Source organism: Opisthorchis viverrini, assembly GCF_000715545.1.
Source record: "Opisthorchis viverrini unplaced genomic scaffold opera_v5_321, whole genome shotgun sequence".
NCBI lineage: Eukaryota > Metazoa > Platyhelminthes > Trematoda > Opisthorchiida > Opisthorchiidae > Opisthorchis > Opisthorchis viverrini.
This window is the reverse complement of record NW_008751979.1, coordinates 186105-208544: the sequence shown is the minus strand read 5'-3', so window position 1 is coordinate 208544 and position 22440 is coordinate 186105. Positions and strand designations below refer to the sequence as shown.

The 22440-nt window shown below is 43.6% G+C and overlaps 2 protein-coding genes across 2 annotated transcripts in view; one reads left to right on the top strand and one right to left on the bottom strand.

Moving 5' to 3' along the window:
* Window positions 1–971, top strand: part of T265_09969 (hypothetical protein) — a gene marked incomplete at both ends in the record, with an annotated part of 29070 nt that extends 28099 nt beyond the window's left edge. The window contains one exon of the mRNA XM_009176207.1: window positions 867–971. Within this exon, the coding sequence (XP_009174471.1) occupies window positions 867–971 (105 nt within the window). The remainder of the gene's footprint in view (window positions 1–866) is intronic.
* T265_09970 (hypothetical protein) overlaps window positions 1–22440 on the bottom strand; it is a gene marked incomplete at both ends in the record, with an annotated part of 74844 nt that overhangs the window by 46528 nt on the left and 5876 nt on the right. Inside the window, 2 exons of the mRNA XM_009176206.1 lie at window positions 2135–2259; window positions 11110–11310. Coding sequence (XP_009174470.1) covers window positions 2135–2259; window positions 11110–11310 — 326 coding nt within the window. The remainder of the gene's footprint in view (window positions 1–2134; window positions 2260–11109; window positions 11311–22440) is intronic.

Below are 22440 nucleotides of genomic sequence, written 5' to 3'. Positions count from 1 at the left end.
ATTTCCACCGCCTCGGCTATCAGCCGCTGTGATGTGAATCGCAGTCCCTGTCTTAAAACTTCCACATTCTCCAGCTCTATTCTATGTTTCGTGTCTAAGACATGTACCGCTATCGCTGAGTCTTTGACCAGTGTTTGGTATTCTTCTGCATTCCTTGGTGGTTTGTTAATCCTTCTTTTATGCTCACCAACTCTGGTGTGCAATTCCCTGGCAGTTCGTCCTATATAAACCTTAGCGCAATCGTTGCAGTTAATTTTGTACACACAGTTCCTAGTCCTTTCAGCCGACAGGGGATCTTTCAATCGCACCAAAACTGAGCGTGGCGTTTTTCCCTTCTGAAAAGCTACTCGAATGTTGGCTAGGTTCAACAATCCTCGAATAACCTCCGATGTTCCTGCGTTATATGGAATGACTGCTGTGCCAATCCATTCCTTACTGGGTCTAGATAATGGAGCCAATATCTTCCTTAGTTGACGCCTAATCAAACTCACTGGGTATCCTAGTTCTTCAAGTTTGTTGGCAATCTCGATTTGAGCTGCCGTCCGGTCGATCCCTTCTGTGCACACCCCCCTAACTCGACGAAACATCGATGAAACAGTGCTGGCGTACACGGACTTTGGATGTGCTGATGAATAGCTTAAGACGGTTCCGTGTCTGTTGTGGGTTTAAACTATTGAGATAGTCGTGGAATCTGTTCACATTATCTCGTTTGATCACAACGAACGTGTTAACATGACTCTGCGAGCCTCGGTACATCTTTTGATACAAAAAACAATCCAGTAGCGTATCACATCTGAGAAGGCTTCAGCTTGTTTACGTGGTAGATGAATGGCATTGCATAAATTTTTCAAATGTCTATGTTTCAGTTCACACTTACCATTTGCAAAGAGTATGTGTGTGCGGAAGCACTAATCCTCAGACCATACACGCAGTGTATCAAACGCAGCAACAGTCATTATCTCAGTGGATAGGACTAGCTTAGTGCATAACTGTTCAACTGTCAATGCTAGAACTCCATTGAGATAGGCTCCGGACATTCGTAATTCGATTATATCCACCGCGCAGGTCATATCTGAGAGCAGTTCCTGACCTCAACTGTACAAATTTCTCGCAAATATATTGCACACAACAATTATATGCTGTCTGGTACAGTTATCGTCCATTTTCCTGTTTACTCACCTGACAAGGGAGGGTCTGGTAGCCAAAGCGAGAAAGTAAATTTTAGTAGGTGCTTAGGAGTTATTAACTCCCGTTGTGATGTAGGCCATTTTAGCTTGAGAGAAAAAATGCCGATCCGGGATATTTTCTATGGTCAGAAATCGCAAGGTACGCCATATGTGCCATCATCTTGATCATCAGCTAAAGTTTTCCAAGGCCGTATGATGATAAAACTGTCGATGTCGTGCGCGAGCGAGCTTATTCACTCTTCCGCGAGTTAAACGTTCTCGATCAAATTACAAAGTGAGCATCACGTAAGCATACGAAGCTCTTGTGTTCGGCACGTTTCCCACAAGTACAGGAAGTATTCGGATTATGCTGTCGCTGCTGTCCAAAGATCCAACTCGGAGTGACAAGCACTCCTTTTTATTCACTACCTCAATTTTGAGCAACAGACCCATCCTGAATGCAGACGGAGCATACGCCACCAGGCGGATCCCAAGTCATGTCGCACCATAGGAATAACAGATCAAATGTAACACCGAATCAACCAAATAGTCCCAATGTCTATACTCTCCGAAAATGGGACGTTTCAGAAGACTTATGCATTATGTGATCTTTGACAAACTAAGGAGTTTGATCCGCGTCATCTAGGATTTCACTGCATACATAACTAATTTCGGCGTCTTTTAAATCGCTTGATTGATCCGAATGTATTTATTAGCATACTAAGCTACACGGAAAAACGGTTCTACATGCGGATACGTCAGCTTCTGTGTATAAAAAAACAAATGTTATCAAAGGGAACAAGTTGTCAAAGCGCTGTCCCTCTGCAAAGCATTTTTCGTACTCATATACACATGACTGTGAGAAAAATCCCATCACTTCATTTGTTCTCACGCATTCTATCCGATTAGCGTGAAACACGTGGAGAGCAGTTGTTGCAAAAAGACAAGCACCTGAACAAGGGACTCACCTCCAAGCTAAAGTAGCCCCGATCCACATAATCACCGAGGAATAAATAACGTGTAGATTCTGGCGGGCCGCCAACTTCAAAAAGCTTCATCAAATCATAGAACTGTCCATGAATATCACCACACACTGTGAATGGAAGTAAAACGAGAAATACCAGACAGAGTTGATAGATGACTTTACAGAACCACATATCTCATAAGCGCTGTAATGAGACAATGTTGGTTACGACCGCAGTTGATAAAATCCTCGACCACAGTTAGCCCTGCATATTCATCGCCTGCTCAGTAAAACCACGACAACTAGTGCGAATGGGCAACGAACATGTCCAAACTAATTTTGCACATACTACAAGCGGTAAGTCAGACAGGTACTGAAAATGTGTATTCATTTAGGATATTTTCAGAACGGGAGTATCTTCTACGTGCCTGGCCCCAATAGAACGATGGCTGTTATGAAAAATGGACGGCAGTTAATGAGGTTTAGGAGCTTCGCCTGACAGTCTGATCAGTAAAGGGGAAATGTAAAAACATGTGGGTTCGTTCTCATGGTTTATAGGTGTTTAGGTCGTGTGATATGTCCGCCCAATGGAAAATCGTCTAGCTGTGGGAGCTTTTCGATACAAAACCAACTAATCCGGGCGAACAAATAGCGGCAGCAAAACAACGTACATGATACGAATATGAGAAGCAACGAATGGAACTACGAAACAACGAAGGTTAATAAAGCTACGAAAATTATGTGATCCGATTCCCAGGAGCTCAGCTGCAGGAAGCCGTCAGTCCAAATTAAGGATCATCGGGAGATTCGTCACATGACTCTTGGGACAAATTATCACCGTAATCTTCCAACAGCCTCCTTATTAAATAGAGGCAGCTAGCCCAAACATGTCACAACAGTGATTATTACCAGTCTGTGGCTGATGGGCGATCCTCCCAGAGAGACTAATCCCCGTCAAAGGACAGATCCTGCCTTCTGTCCCTCTTGAGGATCGCTGTATTCGCCAATAGTCTGGCAGCCTAAATCGGCAACCGGTTAGAAAAAGGTGAAGCTTCTGAATTATCCAGACTACCTTATCACAGTCCATTAAATGGTCCACAGAATAGAAGTTCGTCCACTGAATGCGACCATTCTAACCGGTTTATACACCGCTACATGTAACTATTCAATGTATCGAACGAACGTTTCCAGTGCATTCCCCTCTGGTCAATAAGAGTGAGAATGGCAAGAAACCATAAAGACTCTTCCAGTACCCAAAGACGAATAGATTCAGCATCGATGGAACAGGTACCAAACAGGACCATTCAGTGCACAGGTCCATTCTGGAAGATTTGCACAAAATGAAACATCTGTCCAGTAGACCCGTGCAACTTATGCAACTGCCAGCGTAACTCATACGTGGATGTTTCCAATGAGCTGTAACTTTAATTCTAGCATGCTCGGTAGAACTCCAGTAAGAATTATCCGGCCTCCCCTAAAACGCTCTACTCCATAAGAAATAGCTATAACATGGCAGCAAGAGGACCTTCTGAAGGAATCCGAAATATGTAGGCCATTTGATCCGGACAATAAATCCGTTGTTACAAATCACCGGAATTAATTCGCCGAAACAGGAGGCGGATTGTTCAAACGAGAGTGATGTGAACGTGAAACCCTTCTTACGCAGCAGCTAACCCGTCCAGAGTTCTCTATTCGTTCCGGTTACCCACGAAACCTGGAAGCATAACAGCGTGACTAATACAACCGGTACATACGTACCAATACAGTACACGAAAATTCTAGGCGAAGTAACCGGTTCCGAAGCGTGAGACAAGTGCCTATTGCTGCGCCACCCGCATATTCAACGAAAGAATACAAGTCGCTTGACAAGGGTGACTAAGAGAGTCGAACAGGATCAAAACAGTTTTATTGCATTTGAAATAAGCATATCCACTGCTCAAAAATAACAATAAAGGCACAATAAGCGGTTACTGTTCCTTTTTCTAACATGTTTCCATAACCTAACAATCGCTCGCCCTAGGTAAGACGGTCAAAGTGCTGCTGAGGCAACGTGCATCACCATAAACTGAACAAGTTTTCTTCCTTTAACCACTGTCAAATGTAATCTGTCTATCAGGCAACCAAGGAGAGCAGTTTCTCGGACAAAGATGGTGGAACAGAGATACGGGGTGGCTAACCAAATACCACAAACTCGCTTACATGTGTACACACAGAGAAAACGAAAGTGCACGACATGGAGAGTATAGAGCACCATTGGGACTGGTCTATAGACTTTGGTTAACAGATTGGGAGGTAACTAGGCGATTGTACTAAGAGAATAGGAAGCATGGTCTACACAACCAACACATGAAGTGGCGGAACCAGTATTGATCGAACACGGCAACAAAAGGTGGGGCTGAGGAATAGAACTTCTTTCGTCGAACAATAGACTGAAACGGATTTATCGCTATGTGACGGCAAATCTAGTCTCATTCAGAGAGACCAAAAACTCTGTCGTAGAATTAATAATTCACTCAACCGGAAACAAATTAGAACTAAACAGTAATCGGGAGATGAAACCAAGTAGGTTGAATGTGGTGGAGTTTATGTAGAATAATCCATCATTGTGCGGCGGGAAACGCGTCAGGCGATAAGCAGCACACGGGAACTAAGCTTAGAGTGAATTCGAAATTGTAATTACTTTTCAAAAAAAAGTCTGCAGACAACTTTACAGCAAGTTCAAAAGGTAGAAATAAACATTTGCGCTATTTTTGTCCAAAGTAGGCTACTGGGAATCGTCTTGCAGGAAGTGCATGTTTCGTCCAACTGTTTTGTTCCGCGGCAACGCAACATGTCATCCGTGGGCGAAGGAACTGAGATGCCTCTGATTCTCTGAACCGTAATCAGACTCGATTAGTGTGTGCGATTTGACGGCGATAAAAGTAGGATATGTGTACTTGGTGATGCATGCATTGTTACAGCAGTCTGGTCATATCGAGAATTAGACGTGGTAAACTGGAGACAGCTAATCTCATCTGATCGGCCAAATTTGAAAAGCCGAAAAGCGGAAATCAACTGAGGGAACACCATGATCTGCACACAGTGAAAAACAGTCTGATTTATAGGACTGCGTCTACTGTTCTGTAAAAACGAATGAATCCACTGCACAGTCCACCGTGAAGAATCTCAGATATCCACAAAATAGTGGGCTAATGCTTTTGCAAAAAGGTTTGGTAAACAGTCTAGTGTTTGCGAAATATTTACCCAATCTGGAACGATAACTCCTCGATCCGTCCCAAACATCTTCCATCACGCTGAATATCTGTGAAATCAGGCCGACCGAGATGTCAGAGATATCAAAGTTGACGCACAATGAACGTAGAAATAACCCCAATCAAGTCACCTGGTGAGCACACATTATTGCAGGGCAATTACTCTTGCAAATCAAACCCCTGTAAGCAAGACGAATTGGAAGTTTCCGTGATGAATACTGAACTCCTCGAAGGAGGCGTAGGCAATGCTGGTTTCCAGAGATACGGACGTTTATACGTACGATGAGCCAAAGCAATAACCTTCCCTCGGCTTTTGGGACGCCTTACATCTCAAAGAATAATTGTGGATTTGTGAAAGCGTGCAGTAAAAACGGAAGACGACATAGTTGGATTTGGAGAGCTCATGCGCCAAATTGATTGGGAGCCAGAAAAATGGTCAGCAAATGAAGCAATTCTTCAAACTTTCATGTAATAGCTCCCGCGGACATTACAAGCTACACGTCTTGGACTCACAGTTTGCATGAATCACTTTGCAAGAGTACATATTTCCAAAAACAAATAGACAAAGCGATTCTGGTCTGGCTGATAGAGTTCTTCAGATGTGGGATTGGTGTTTCAAAACCCCGGTTGGATCCCCAAAAGTACCTCTCGTAATCCGAGCACGTTTAACTTCGGAAACAGAGACAAAACGGTGTTAAGTCTAAACTGCTTAAGCTCATATCAGTTGCGTTATTAACTATGTGAGCGTATACGAGGAAACATGATCTCATGGTGTATGTGGCTGTGTAACAGTAAACAGAAAAGCACGGTACGAGCGTACAAAAAGGAGCGAAAACACGGAAAACAGATGGCCCAGAGTGCATACTACCGGGGTTGTTCCAGTCCCTGTGGTCCTCATGAACCCTGGCAACCACCCGGGAAAAACAACAGATGAAAAGTCGTACACAGCTGCTGCTTGTTTCGTTTGATGCTAAACAGGACGGCATCACCTAGCAACACAGATAAAAGTGCACAGAGTTGGCGAAGGCGATAAACACGGATGTTTGAGGTGCAAAGCACACGGAATGAGCTGCGGATTCTTTCTCCAAACCGACGCTAGGCTCGAAAGCAAGAGACAAATAGGAACAAATAGAGGGTTGAATAATTACCAGTGAATGATGGTGGATGCCTTACAAAAGTCTCAGTAGTCCTTGCATGTTTGGGTGCTTTAATCCGTGGATTCGATTTGGTTATAGCTTGAAATCAGCAAAAAAATCGTAGCTTCCGAAACGTTTGGAAAGCAATCGGTTATTCCACTGCTAACCACCACAAACTTCTTGCTCTGTCTGACGACCCAGCTGTGTCAAAAGCAGAAGATTCCTGAGCAATCAATAGGAATATTCTCCAAAATTTGTGTGAGTTCCATTATCTTGCCTGAGGATTGAGACATTCGGGTACATCGAATAAATCCCTAGATGTCGTAAACTAAAGTTGCTGTACCCGAATGTGGTTCTCCGTAGATTTCACGCACGCTGAGAAAATCCAATTGGACAAGTGTATGAGAAATCAGCGTGCAGTATACTAACGACCTTTAATAGTGCACACAGTAAGCAGATGCAGGCCGGTGTATAATGAATAGAAAACCATTGTCTATTGTAATGCGCACAGTAGGCAATTTTTTCGCCAAGATGTCAAGTCGATATTTATTTCGCTTCCCAGTGGGGCAACCAATGCATCAGCACCAACCGAAATGAGCCATACAATTTCCATGTGTGGACTACACTTTTGTGCTCATCATCAAACCTCGTATCAAATACAGGTTATGCAAACGAAAATTCGTGGGTGGAAGTCCAAAGGCAAAATACATCTCACCGTAATAGCTGAGTGACCTCAGAGACCGCCTAACTATAAATTATTCGCAAGAAACTTAAGTCAACACCTTTAGAATTGCCGCTCCAATCGACCAGGAACTAGGGTTAACCCCAGAGCAACGGCGTACCCAGAGAGATGTCACTACTTTTTGGCCTAACCAGACTTTGGTTGTGGTTCACATAGTCTTTAGGCTTTGCACCACTTGTGCGCGTTGGTATCTGATGTCTGTGCCGCGCAACTACCAAACCATTCTTGCGAGCTCCGCTAAGAACCAGACATCGAAATCATCCAGATACCATAAACCATCAGTCGAGAAAAATGTGGGACTCTGGAAACCTGCCTATACTGGAAGAGACATACCGAACAACAATAGCTATCACTCATTGAACAACCACTGATGATGTCCCTTCGATTGATGATGAAACGTTTGCAATCAAATTGTCCAGCTCAGTGAAAAAACCAACGACTAAAATGCAGAAGAGCCGGAGCTTTCTTGATCTTGGGTAGAGGCTCATATACGATCTTGTATGGGAGACGAACTTGTGATATCTTTCTTGATCGGCAGTATGGTGGGCACCGAGAAATCCAAGTGTTTATGTGTAAGTTGGGGCCATGAACGCAGTTGGTAGTTCTCCACTTCAGTGAGTTACGATATACAGGTTCCCTTTGTCAGTTCGGACCACGTGTAGCTGAGTTCCCACTGACGCATGCCCAAAACACTATCTTCTATGCCTATGCACAAACACGGAAATCAGTGTTCAAAAACTGATGCCTCACTGTCATACAACAAAACTAAACAAGAGGTTAGCACAAAAAGGCCGGTGTAACACGGAGGCACCAAATAAAGTTCAGAATAGTACAAGTCCGAGTAGCGAGCGTGCATGTCGATGAAATAGGCTTCAAGAAGAACGTCCAATTGGTGACGCTATTCGATAAACCTATGCAATCGGCCGGGCCTGGAATGCAATGGCAAACTGGATGAAGTTCTTACTTCATCAAGAAGTTTGTGGTTGTAAAGTGGACATGGAATACAAACCCTAAGCATATGGTTTAACTGTAACCGGGCTAAGTAACTATTTATAAAACTATACTGGAAAACGTCCAATTGCATAAACAGTGCAAAGTAAGTGAAAAGCCGTATATTACCTGGGGAAAATAAACAAACATCACACAAGAATAGGTAAGACTCCACCCATCTCGATGAAACGTCCCTAGAGATGATTCATCGTAGGATTGTAACCAATAAGAAATATACTGTAAGCTTTCTGTGCTAGGATGGTGAAATTTCGTTTCTATCACGGTATTTCAGGAGTTATTTTGGTGGTAATATGGAAACTTTCCGTTTCTTCTGGGGGGAATGTACAAAGTATTCGTCACTCCTGTCAATTCGTGATGGGCATATTTTTATACAACCTCACGAACCCTTTTGGTTCCCATCAGCCCCGACATTAAGACTACTGCGAACCGTTTTTATGTCTGTCGAATATGGAATGAAAGTCAGCAAACGAGAAGGCTTGTCATGTATCATGCAACTTTGATTATTAGGAACGCGGAAATAACTGGGCCCAAAATGGTCTTTGGGAACATTGGATCTGCCCTTATTCCTCAAAACTCACGACCGACATCGCAGACGCTAGATCGAAGAAGCAATCGACTTGGTGCCGTCACCTGTCTCAGGACGACTTCTTTTTACTTCGGGCTTCTCAGTTCTCTGTGACCCTAGACCTTCGACACGTTCAGCGTGTCTGATCAGTTAGTTGGACTCCAATCTATTCCCCGTCGAAACCAGCAAAAGACCTGGGCTATTTTCTGACGCAGAACTGGAACTAATGTGCTTTAGAATCAGCTAAAATACGGGACCTGTCTTGGCAACAAAACATTCCGTGGTGTGTGAGGAGCTCTCCAGCAATCACGTGGCGACACGTTCAGTTCCTTCGAAGATAGCACGAATTCACCGGCGTGACAGGTTAACCAACACCATAGGATGTTCCTGTAGCACACATGGACGGTGCTAGTTTCATTGGCACTATAACACCAAAGATGGTGCAGGAAGACATACTGAGACTGAAGACTCGTTATCTCCACCTTGTGTTCGATCAGTGATTCATGCAAGGGAACTTCACGTATTACCTAGCGTCAAAGAAATGTCTTGATGACGTTAATAAGCCAGAAACAACTATCGATACCACGTTGACTCGGAAATCTTCTAAGAGGACGTAAACTCTGAGTTTGAAATTAAGAGATCCACACGTTTCGAATGATGTTAGGGATGAAGATGGTGATAGCAGTGATAATAACAACCAATGTACTAGACATTTTAAAGATGCCCAGCCCAATGACCCATTAGTGTTTCGAGGTCATCCACACTCAAAGGACATTGTATTCGGGACCAGTGCTAACACTGTGACTGCGCAACTTCAATCTCATCCAACCATGTTGTGTTCCTCGACGAAAATCCTTTGTCATTTGGATGAATAATAGCAGTTAAAAGCGACTGAATTAATCAACTATCACTCATAACACTGCATACATTCAGCTAGCGTATGTTTAGTTTGGAAGCATACTCGGGTCTTCTTCGGCTCGAACGTGGGTTCGATTTTGAAACACGGACTTTGAAGAGTGCGAAATACCGTCAAAATGAGTTACACCAGAACCCAAGAATAGGAAGGGTTAGTGGATTGAGGTAGTCCTGGAAGAGAGCTGAGCTAATAACTGGGGTTTCGAGGGAGAAAAGGTGGAGGCAACTAGCGTGTAGACGAAAACGCTTGAAACAATAACTGTGAGTGTCTGAAGCGCAGTACATATGTAGTTCCAACTTACTCAGTGCCACATCACTCCTGGGCTTCTGGCCTAAACTTCGCTTGCATTAAACTGCTAAACTGGAAGCTGTTGTTATCTATCTGGATATTCTCACTCTTATTGCAACGCAAATGAATTTTATGAATGCATTTAGTTGGAAAATCCTTAGCCTAGACCTAACACTGATTAAACCGTCTATCAATCAGATGCCTCGCTGACCGGTTCTCCGCTCTGCATTAAAGCTTGACCAACTATGCGACTTGGTCACTCGGTATGATGAAATATTTGTGTCAAAAGCAAAGTGTTGCTTGGCATAAATATACCGATTTTTTCAGGCTTTTCTACAGTGCAGTGTATGCACTAAGAGAGAAAAAGTGGGTTACTACTATATCATTTTTGCTTTGAAATGGAAGCTTAGAAGTAGAGGATGTTGGAGGGTCTCTACTGTGAACAGTATGCAGAAAGGGATGAACAGAACAACCAAGCTTGAGAACCTGAGACCTTTGGTGAATGATAAGTTCAAAGTCTTGGCATCCAGGTTTTGGCAGCATCAAACGCCCAATGAACATGACCCTTGGTATCCGGAACTTCAAAAGAACGGATTTGCGGTCAGTTGGGACTAAGCCAAGCCAGTAAACTGTTAATTAAAAGGGTCGCGTAACAGATCCTACATAGCCGCATGAAGAGCCCAACTAAGGACAAAGTGTTTTGCATGGGGTGTGCTTTAAGAACCGGTATCAACGATTCCAATCACAGGATTAATGAAGTTTTCAAAACGGAGGACAAGGATTATAAACAAATGATACTTACGCACGTGCCTCTGTGTCTGTATGCATTTGGATTTTTGGCTTGTGTGTAAGATACACAAATTTTCTAAAAGGTTACCTATAGGATATGTCTGAAGTCTAAAACGTAAACGGTCTCCAGCCAAGGAATCAGCAGTCATACTTAAGTGTTCTCGCGCCATCGTAACTGGTTGTACATGAAACAGTGAACAAACAGACAAACAATTAATAAAACGAAAAGTAAACAAACCGCAATCCAATAGAAATCAACACATATTTGTGTTCACGCTCACCCGTGATAGGCGCTTCAAGGTCAATCATTGTTTTTTCTGAACGGAGAATAGCTGACGTCTCGTTGATGATGCGAAGGATTGCCTCTTCCGTCAATCGGCCCTCGGCAATCAGGTGTGGTCGGAGAACATCAAGCTGAGGTCGTCCTTTGGAGTCGAATACTGTAGAGGAGGGCATAAGCTTGGTCGGTGGAGCTGGGAGGGCTGTAAAGGGGATGAATCAACCAAGCATTTATAATGAAAATGAAGCAACAATCACAAAAGGCATGCATATTGTGGAAAACCTTGAGCAGAAGCACGAAACATCTTGGATTTCGTGACTTCTACCAAACTACCGACCGCAATAAAATGATTAGTTTAAAAACAATTTGTTGAAAAGAATGGATCAAGCCGTACAGTCTTGTGAGCTTATAGAAATCTTACGTATTTTGATTGAGTATAAGATGTGGTGTCAAAACAATTGTGGCCAATTCAGCTCCGGATGCTGTATTATCGACTCTGTCAGTTACAACAAGCCGGCTCCACTCGTTACTGCTGTACTATAGAGTGTGCTAATTGACAGTTATCTCGAGAAGGTACTCTACTGTAATAAATGACCCCGTCGAAATAACCAAGGACTGGAGCATTTGATGACGCCAAATATCAACCATACACTCCATAAACAAATACGCATCAGAAAGATTTCGACACCAGCTGAAATGATAAGTAACATCTCATGGTCTGTAGTATGAATAATTATTTAATCTAGAAGAGATCGCAAAAACACCACTTTGTCAGATAGGAGCACCAACAGGGCCGAAGTTATCCTTATCGCACAGTTGACTAGTTCAGACATTGCTGGTACTCTGAAACCCAAAACTGAATACACTTACCACTCTAACAGCAAAACCCAAAAACAAGTCTTTTTAGACGACGCATTCGCAGGTTTTCGCTCTTTCGCTAGCACGTCAGCACAGTTTCTTTGGTTACATACGTCAGTCAGTACGCTTCACGAGTAAAGTTCAAAGGGATCAGCAAGGACGATTAGCTACCCATGTCAGGATTGTATAGTAGGAACAACACGAAAATAATGAGAAATCCTAATGCAAACGGGAATGTAGGGAGCAACTGACCGGGTGTTTTGCATTCTGAGTACAACGCTAGCTTTTCTGTTATTCCTGTCTGGTTTTGACCAAAGTGACAGTATATAAGAACTCGTGCTTCACTGGGTTGCACGGTAGGTATGCACTACAAGTGTTCGCTTTGTTTTTTTTAGGTCAACATTGTTGGAAACTTCTACACTTTTTGTCAGATTGGAAACAACGTTGTTTCTAACTTCACGAGTATGGACAATGCTGTCACCCTGAAACGCCGCCTTTAATGGGCCAGTTTATCAGTTAGCATGCAAAATCGTGCCTACAACACCTCATTGTATTGTAACAAGGCCGACACATGTATAGACGCAACACATTGGTTATAAAGTTGCTGAAAACTCTTCGACAGCCTACGACCGGTTTCGCCCTCCTTGGGGCTATTCAGATAGGTGTAATCCTCGAGTTTTTGTCAACCTTGTGTTCCACCTGAAGCAAAATTGCACCATATTGGCGGAATACACTGATTTGCACACCAATTTGGTTTTGACGGGAGACTCATCTAGGACCCAGATAAATCTCTCGTTTATGATATTTTTAAGCCCCAAGATTGACGAAACCGGTCGTTGGCTGTCAGGGGGCTTTCAGCAACCTTATGAGTAGTGTATCACGTCTGTGCAGGTATCGCGATAACTTTAGTGTCGTACCAACTGAAATATAAGACGACTTGGTGCGGCACATTCAGTTACCTAAATGCACCATAAGCAAGAGATTCAGCTGGGTTCAAGGTGAGTCTGTCATCAAAACGAAACTGACATGCAAATGAGTGTATTTCCCTAAAGCCGACACACCTTTGACAAACGTAGAACCAAGGAATATTTCCGACTGAAGAGCGAATGGTAAGGAGACTGACTATGAGGGAATTGGACAAAGGTGTGGCATTATTGATACTGATTCTGTAACAAGAGACCATCATCGTGGACTAAAAAGTTGAGAACAGGAATATCATACGCAAGGAATGACAAATCAAAAAGTAAATGACCTATCAACTAGAAGGAGACACTGGTTTCACTCCAGCCAAATTTGAACCTGGGATTGGAGATCTTTGTGCGTGTTTTGAATTCAGCTATGAAAAGCACAAACTGATTTCTGTAGTGAACTTTGATGAATTGAGACACAAGTGAGACAAAACTCTCCGTAAAACATGCCTTCAATAATCCAATATGAAAATGTGCAAGACAGGCATGTTCCATAAAAGTTAGGGCGGCTAAAGGAAACTGGACGCCACTGGGAGTCCTAAAAGTCACATGTATTCGATGGATTTGTCTGTTTTATTGTTTTTTGAAAGAGTCGCATCGTTTCACTTACATGTTATCCTATCAACCAACTGTCTGATTGACGTTGTGTTGTGCCCTGTCAAACGTGGCAGAGAGGATTTTCCGCTGGAAAACCTACAGGCTAGGAACTATCGCAAAAACCTGCCGACATATTGATCGTCACGTGTGCCGGCACGTGTGCATGGGTGTTTGCACAGGTTTGCAAGGAAAGCTAGGCTTCAAACATTACGCACGTCTAGAGATTTACCGGTTCGTTCTGTTGCGTCGGGAAAAGCGTGCCTGGTTAATCTATGAACGACCGAGGGTACAACCGATGATTGTAGGAAATGGTCGACAAAATTAGTTTTCAAAATGACTGAGTTCATCCAAGTACGATATATAGTTCCAGTTGCAGATAACTCCTTCACTTGACTTACCTGTTAACCTCAAGGGTAGATGTATATCACACGGTCCTATTTGGTCAATGTGGCCAATGAGAAAACGGACTCGATCATAATGACGTCGAGATACAGTGGGACTTTTGTTTGCACCAATTGGAATGGTGACCCATTGGCAGCACAATTTCCATAGCTGCAAAACCCTTGCGAGTGGAATAAAACTTTTTGCGCCAAAATGTTGCATTTTGTGCGTTTGTGCCTCACACAAAAAATCCTTCTAATCTACTTTCATATTTTCGCAGCTCACTAAATTGCATGTCCACTGAAACAATCTGACCCCTGGCGCAAAATAGTCTGGCGGAATACTTCCCTAGCATCGATGAGACCCGAAATGTTGCATTTTGTTGCGTATGTGCTCACACAAAAAATCCTTCTAATCTACTTTCATATTTTCGCAGCTCACTAAATTGCATGTCCACTGAAACAATCTGACCCCTGGCGCAAAATAGTCTGGCGGAATACTTCCCTAGCATCGATGAGACCCGATCTGCCTAGATGGGGCTCAACAGTTTGGACTCGTACGCTGAACTCAGTTGCCTGTCTCTTTTAATCTATTAGAGACATGTCGTAACTTTCGAAAATGCAATTCTATTTTGCGAATACTGAACACCTTTGGAATGATGAAAACATTTGGGGGGGGGGGGCAATGGCTTCGATGGTTGATATCAAAACCGATTTCTCTGTTCTTTCTCGGTCTGGCTGACTATCTCACGCTTCGAGTTCGTTCGGAAGTCAGGTGAACTAACCACTGGATAGGCGGCTGTAGAGAATCCGCTCAAACAAGGCAAGACACCATCAGCACTGTACTGCACCACAGTATGTGAAATCATTCAAACTGTCCAACGCAAGGGAGGAAGAAGCTACGAAGTTCATGAGGTACAAAGGTACGTGGGATTCAGAGTAGCGCAGTGTCACCAGTGTGAAGAGAATCCACAGAATGCTCATTTCAAGTTTCAGATTCCAAATGACGCAAGCTGTGGCACCATGTGGTTTACAGTGAATCAAAATAAGGTATTTAATTGACTGTTTGATCATATATCTCTGGTGTACACTATGCAATTCAGTTGGAATCAATGTCACACTAAAAATGACATTTGGATAGGCGAAGGAAGGCTTTTGATAAGTTAAGGTACAGATAAACTACACTATGTCGAAAGGAGCTCTTATAAAGAAACATTTGGAGTGAGAAAACGACTAGCAACCAAAGTACGTCACATTAGTCAAGAAGAAACGCTACACCAATAACAGAAGAGCAGCCTTAAGCAGCTAAAGCTAACTTATGAGTAAGTCAGGATGAAGATAGAATAGGACTACATAAATGAATGTAATCAATCAATATTGTATGGCAGTCACTCTCCATCATGATTAGTGGCATCTGTATTTAAAACTGTAGATCCAAACAAACTACCATCGTATTTTGAGAACGCGTAAAACGCGTCAAGGAGTTTCACATCGAATGAGTAAAGGTGCTTTCAAATGCAGACGTCCTGACACTGCTATGAAGCTTTGGGATTCTTTTGCTAATTTCCAGTAGATCATCTCACACACCAATAAAACTGAATCTTGTGTTTTTATCACATCGTTGCTAACGCCATGGTGTTCGCCTACAGCTCGAAACCTTTCATTGTGTGCACACTTGGGGGAGAGCATTCATTTATAGCGCAATGGAAATTAAAAATGCTCACCTTTCAAGAAACACCGTACCTGGTCGATCATTGTACTTAGCTGCAAACGTTCGGATGAAACGCAAATCCCAGTGGTGATCTCCAGCAATGCTCATTTGCTACCAGGACAGACAGCACACTCATCAGAACCTTCTCATAATGCTCCAAGAGGGCTGGGCGGTCGTGCCATCCATCCGATGGATTATGGTGTATTTCGCGTTCTGCCAGCCTTCATAACAGAGACCGTGTTCATGGCACGCAGAAGCATACTGGTGCAGTTGTATATGTGCCCGATAAAGATATTATGCGAAATACACCAGCTGCTCAACTATGCAACGCAACTTTTTCCTCTTGAGTTGTCACTGGTCAATTGTCCATAATAGGCCTGATCTTTGAGCTTCGAAACTGCTTGACTTCATTCCCGACTTTCTGTCTACAATAACACTTAGTTTAACCGATCTTATCGTATCCCTTCTGGTCACCTAAAAGGTCCCGACTTTTTCGACCTGATTCTTTGAGCTTAACCAATATAGTGAATTCCTCCGTACGACCGAGCGTCAACCAGACCGTATTTGTAGGCAGTATCGCCACCCACAGAAGTGTCACACGATAGTGAAGTGGTATTTACAGTCACCGACGATTCCACCGGGAACGGTGATAAAAATCTCGCAACCAAACTGCTCGGCGCAACGAGCAAATCAATAGCTTGGTTGTATCTAACGTATCCAAGAAGCATCTCGGCAGTTTCAAACTGTGATGAATGAATTGGTTAGTTGGTCGGATGTGCACTTTCCCAATATAAACATCCCGAAATTACAAGAGGTTTTTCTCACTTCTGACCTCCAAAAAATGTTAAAATGACCTACACAGTATCCCCTGTATCTCCCTCCAGAACAAGTACACATGCGGTCCTGTCATGTAATCGTAGCTGGTTCCTCCACATCCAAGCAGTCTTTAGAAGAATTCAGCTTCTAGCTTGTTATAGAACTGAAAACCACTACTTATTCATTAAGTTGTTGCTGCCTACATCATAACCCAATGGATTCGCTGTTTACCTGCTCCATTAACCGACCACTTCAGGGGGATTACCACCTTCCTGTCAGGTCGCTAAAGCATTTCTCTAGGTGCCCCGGAGTCACGAAAAACTCTCATCAGTTGAATGCCTATATTGCGTTCGAAATAATCCACGTGACCTATCGTGCACTGCTGACTACCAACGCACCGTTCTCCTCATAAGCAGACAAATAGCCATTTTGAACACAGGGGAGAGTGTACAGGATAACGACTTGGGGTGGTCCAAAAGGTTACAGAAACTTTGGAGAAATATGAAACCCTAACTTTCAAGCATTCAGCTGTAGCACCTTTTCGGTAACTAGCCGACATCCCACTCGGAAGAAACGCTAGGCCTTGGATCCTGTTTGCCCAAGCCTAGATAAAGCAATCTGGATGCCGAGGTTGGCCTCGAACCAAGGAACTTCCAGACAGTAGACTCCAGCCTTAACCACTCGGCTATTTTGACCTCACTCTAAAACAGAAGGACAAAAGTTAGTGATAAGCTGTAACAACCTTTCGACTCTTAGCTGCTACGCCATCCGAAGGAAGCACGAGGTGCAGGGACAGCCCAGATGCAAATGTTGGGTTCGAACCACTGACCATTCGGTTAGTGAGTTCACACCTTAACCAGCTCAATGGTCCCACACTACTCATGTCGAAAGCACACCCCTTGAAGCCTACTAATTCGAAATGAGAACCTGAGACTATAAAGGCGAGAGTACAAGTAAAAAATGCAGTGATCGATCTGTTTATTTACACCGGCCCTTCAAAGAAAGCTTGAACATAAATAAATTGATGTGAAAGGGGAGTGAGGACCAATTGGTGGTGGTGGGTGTGGATTGAAGCACAGAACTCCCATGTGCGTGGAAATGAGGAAGGGAATGGAAGAGTGTGGGCACTGAAGTTAGTGACAGCTTGTAGTGACAAGCGTGACAAAAACGAATAAAGAACGGGGTAAAACGAACACCATAGCAAACAGCATGTGAACCTGTAATCACTTGCAAAGTCCGACAGTATCTGATGGCCACGCTCACTTTTTGAGCGCGAGTACGCAAACAGAAATAAGCCGGGATGAGTTTCGATTGATTTGCAAATGAGGCATTGGAGTGATATAAATGAGCAACTGCTTTACACACGGTTAGTAATATTTTCCGGAGGGGGGAGTGAACAAATTTGCTTCGCTTTCGCATGAATAGCTCTGCATCTGACCGTACATACACCTGACAGGTCATATGCTCAACTATAAAAGTGACCAATTATAGCCAAAAGAGGAAATCGAGTGGAATCAGGATTGGTAAATTTAAGTAAACAATGGTTTTGGAACAGCAAAACACCGTTCCTGAATGTTGGGCATGCTGCTTTCTAGATAGCAGTTGTTGCTTTTGAAACAGATTAGGATTTGCGGAAACCTCGATGATCTTGCAATAAAGTTGATTAGGGATCCCAATTAGAACTGGGAACAAAAGTACTAAGTGACCCCATATAAACGCCTACTGAGACTGTTCTTGGCTTTCAACTGTGCCCATCTAGTCATCCCAGAATCACTGGTTCACTTGTCACTCGCTGAGGGTATTTGTTCCATGCAGAATAATCTGGCGCTTCGAAAAGTTTTGCTTAACCTAATCCGCATGAAAAGTTTACTCCATGAGGAATCGGTTCGATAGAACTTCAAGAGCTACTAATAGCAATATTGAGAACTTATATTTTGTGGTAGCCGGCTCTTCATTGAGACACTAACTCTACTATACTACGAAGTTTCCAGGGACCGTGTACACCCAACGAAGGAACAAGAATGTGGAGTATAAAAACCACTCTTGTATGCACTATACATAGACAACTGCATGGTAACAGTGTAGGCGTCCCTACATAAAATCCTATACATACCTCCGAAACCCCTCATCCCAAACTACTCAACTACACCTAGTCGACGACTAAAAACGTTGAATAAGTTACCACGAAGCATGAATCTGTTTGAAGTGCCAAAAATTATTGAAGTCACACAAAGCAAACAACGATTAAAGATATCCCAGGTCCTATTGATCTATTTAACTGACCGATACAGGATGGTGGGACGATGAACCGACCATGATATAATAGAAAAGGTGTAGCATAGACGACTTTGCAGCGGTATTCGACTTATAAACCCATAAGATAACCAAAAAGCATCATAATCACGAGTGATACAAAAAATAATTTCCAATGCACACCATGTATTCCGCTCCGGCAATACACCAGACTTTGCTACTAGGGTGAATGGAGTAAGTAATTAACGCAGAGTAACCTCATTAGGTCAAGGATGGCCAAGAAGATATAGGGGGCCTTTCTCAAACAGACGCAAAAAGAAATAAGACTGTCAGGCTCTCTATGATGAAAAAAAACATTTGGATTGCGTCCAGATACTAGAATCTCGACAACCGTTACCAACCATTACAAACATATACGTAGAGGGATGCTCCATTCAGGTAGTCGTGGGCAGCTGAGTTGCTGACAGCGATACTAATCGGATCGCCTAACTTGCTGCGTACAGCAGAGCGGGTAAGCAAAAACACAAAGCAGTCGATGCCTCCATTATTCTTCATCACATACTTTTTCTCCGCCTCCACCACCGCATTAAAACCTCCCTAGCTGTAGGCTGACGATGCAGGACTAATGACTTCACTCGTCGTGCATTGGTTTTGACAGCAACATCTGTGCATCAGCCTGTGCTGACATCTTATGGCTGCTCTAAACCAATTTGCAAGCCTTCAGACCCAGTGTACCAGGCTACTTTCATGTCCATCATCTGAAGCAAGCAAGACAGCGGGATGCTACCGCACACTAGACTCGCTTAGTAGTAGTGTGTTCTGTGTATCACAAGCTAGAAATCGAGATGCCAGCACAATGGCACAATGTCCCATCAATCTCCACCCACTTCCAGCTACACACCTCTGATGATCCAGAGACCATAGTGGCAGGATGTCCAGGGTTTATTTCTCCCTAAGCCACTGGGTTGAAGGAGCTTTGCTTGACTGGATACCCGTTAATAGTGGCCTGAATGCGATTCGTCTGGCAACGTCGGTGAGAGTCTCATAAGCGTGGAGCTGGTCAATCTCTGTTTGTTAAGCCTGTATACACCCCAACCGCTTGTGGCTCTGATACCACCAAAGTCGAGTTTTTTTTTGACGACTTGAATGCACTGTTGCAGCTGATAGATAAAGTATCGTTGTGGTTGCCGGAGAACTGAATGGAAAATACGGCAGTTTCCGCGCACTTGAGAATTAATTGGGTAATCAACATAGATTGCACTCGGCAAGTATGGAAAATGGCGAGCAATCGCTTGAGCTATGTAATGACCGCAAGTAGTTTTCAGGCAGTACTCACTCCACAAATAACCCAAGTAGATTGGCTACATGATGTCCACCAACGACGGCCAGCCACCGAACAAAATGAACCACATCGCCATCACTTACTGATGACGTGAAGCAACAAATGATTCGCTAGTTCTGGAACACAATTTCGAATTTCGATTACGCGCTCCTCCATAGTAGCTTCTTCCTTCATTTTTCGTGGCCGCGTAAGCTGTGAACAAGTAGCTTATCAACTGAAAGATCCAGCTGCTGCACGATGTTATCAGAATCGTCTTCTGCAGTATTTTTCCACCTACTCCATCATCAGATCTGAACGCACGATGGACCGAGATCGACATATTTTTGTACAGTGTTGGCAGTTGTCTCTAGCGCAGCGCCACCAGACCCACTTAAGCTGTGGATATCAGACTGAACAGCGTCCCCGCTCAATGTCGCAGAAATATCCCCACGGGCTCCGAAAACAAATCAGTCCGACGAATTATCAAGTTAGAGTAACTGTGCACGCCGTCCGTGACGCCTGGTGAACACGAAAAAGGCAAAAATGGAAGAGGCCCAGAAAGCCGAAAATGCCCGAAGATTATTTCATTTAAATCGTACAACCGGTCTCCAGAAACCACCTGTGAGCAAGGCCGCACTCACTACGAGTGCGGTAATCACAGAGGAGACTAGCTTAACTTCGGTCGTAACAAGACTCTCCGCGTAATTTCTTCGTCATTATTATTACTATTACTATTATTATCATCCGTAAGAACCGCGTACTTCTCGAACAGTGGTTGGGATAGCCACTATTTTGTCTACTCCTAAAAACTCATGAACCATTGAATCGAGAGCAGTAAGCGGGATTGTGTTGACCAATTCTTCACTCTCTGACCGGGGCGAAAACTACGCCATACGTTTAAAAAACACAAGCTTGGTATTCCTAAAGTTCCGAGGCGCACTCAACTCGGTTGACCAGTGTGTTCTCCTAACACACTTGCCAAGCAGGGAGGACCCCAGAAGTTTGTGTACATAACAAACTCTTTGTATTTCTAAATTTTCGAGCATGTGATATTGTACAGAGACCTCCAAGAAAACTTCCATACACAAAAGTGGAGTCCGTCAAAAATGCCTCCATTCATATTTAATTTCCAGGTCGACGAGATGATGACAAACACTGGAAGGTTTGCAAAAGCTTGGTGTTGAAATATTTGCTTAAGGAAACCTCGTCGACCTGCAATATGCTAACGATATCGTTCTCGTCTTCAAATAGGTCGTGGTCTGACCAAAGTCATGCTGTCCTCTGCCACATGCTCTCTAACCCTACAGTGTCATATCATGTTAGTGAACATGAAGTCACTGAACACGCCTCGTACAATACAGGAAGAGGCACTCGAAGTAGTGGAGCGTTTCAATTATATTGGAAGTTGTATTAGTTCCGAATGTGGTGTGACATCTGAGGTCAATACACAAATCTCCAAGATTCGGATTCCATTTGTTAATTCCAGACACAGCATCAAAGCAGCATGTTCTCACACCTCAAGGAACTTGGGTGTCATCCTACAGAATGGGCTGTTTTGTTGTATGGCTGTGAGGCTTGGACTGTTCGGGCAGTGGAACTGAAGCATCTTCAATCCTTCGACAATCGCTGCCTCAGAAGCCTAGCTCGGGTAGGTTGATGTCGTTGAATCCGTACCGAGGCAATTAGATGCGGATGTTCGATTATGCAAAGGGAACTTCCATCCATGGATAGGTCCAGCACAAGAAGCTGCTTTGATTGGGCCATGTGCTGTACACTTCAAACCATCGTTTACCGAAGTGTTGTTTTTGTGCTGAGTTTAGAGTGGCGGGAGAAGAGGAGTGGTCAAACTTTTACCTGGAAGATGGGTCTAGAAGAGTCTGTTTGATCCCGCTACGACCCTCCCTCCTGGATGGGAACCACTTGGTCTCCATTGCATCTGGTTGGCAATGCTGTGAAATATGGCTGTTAATCGACGCCAGTGATGTTCTTTCTGTCCATTTCTTTCCAAATTACCCGAGTGCGCCTGGCAGTGTGGGTACTCCGAAACTATTTTGGTAGACTAGCACCCCGCCCACTTTTATTCTTTCCTTCATATTAAGGGGGTGAGATGGCCCAAGTGGTCAGAGCGCCAATTTACTGGCGAAATGTCCGTGGCTAGAATCCGACCTCCGCCACACGACTTCCCCTGTCTAGGCTTGGGCAACCTGATAGCATCCCAGCCCTCGTGCTTCCTTCGGGTGGCATGGAAGCTAGGCACCGGAAGGGTGCTACAGCTTAAGGCTTTCTTTCTCTTTCTTTTCATATTAAGGCTTCGAAATAAATCATAGTTTTACGGCAGCGAAGCACACTGACGATATGCTGTCGATGATGATGATGATGATATAATAACAATAATAATAATAATAATAATAATAATAATAGTAATAAT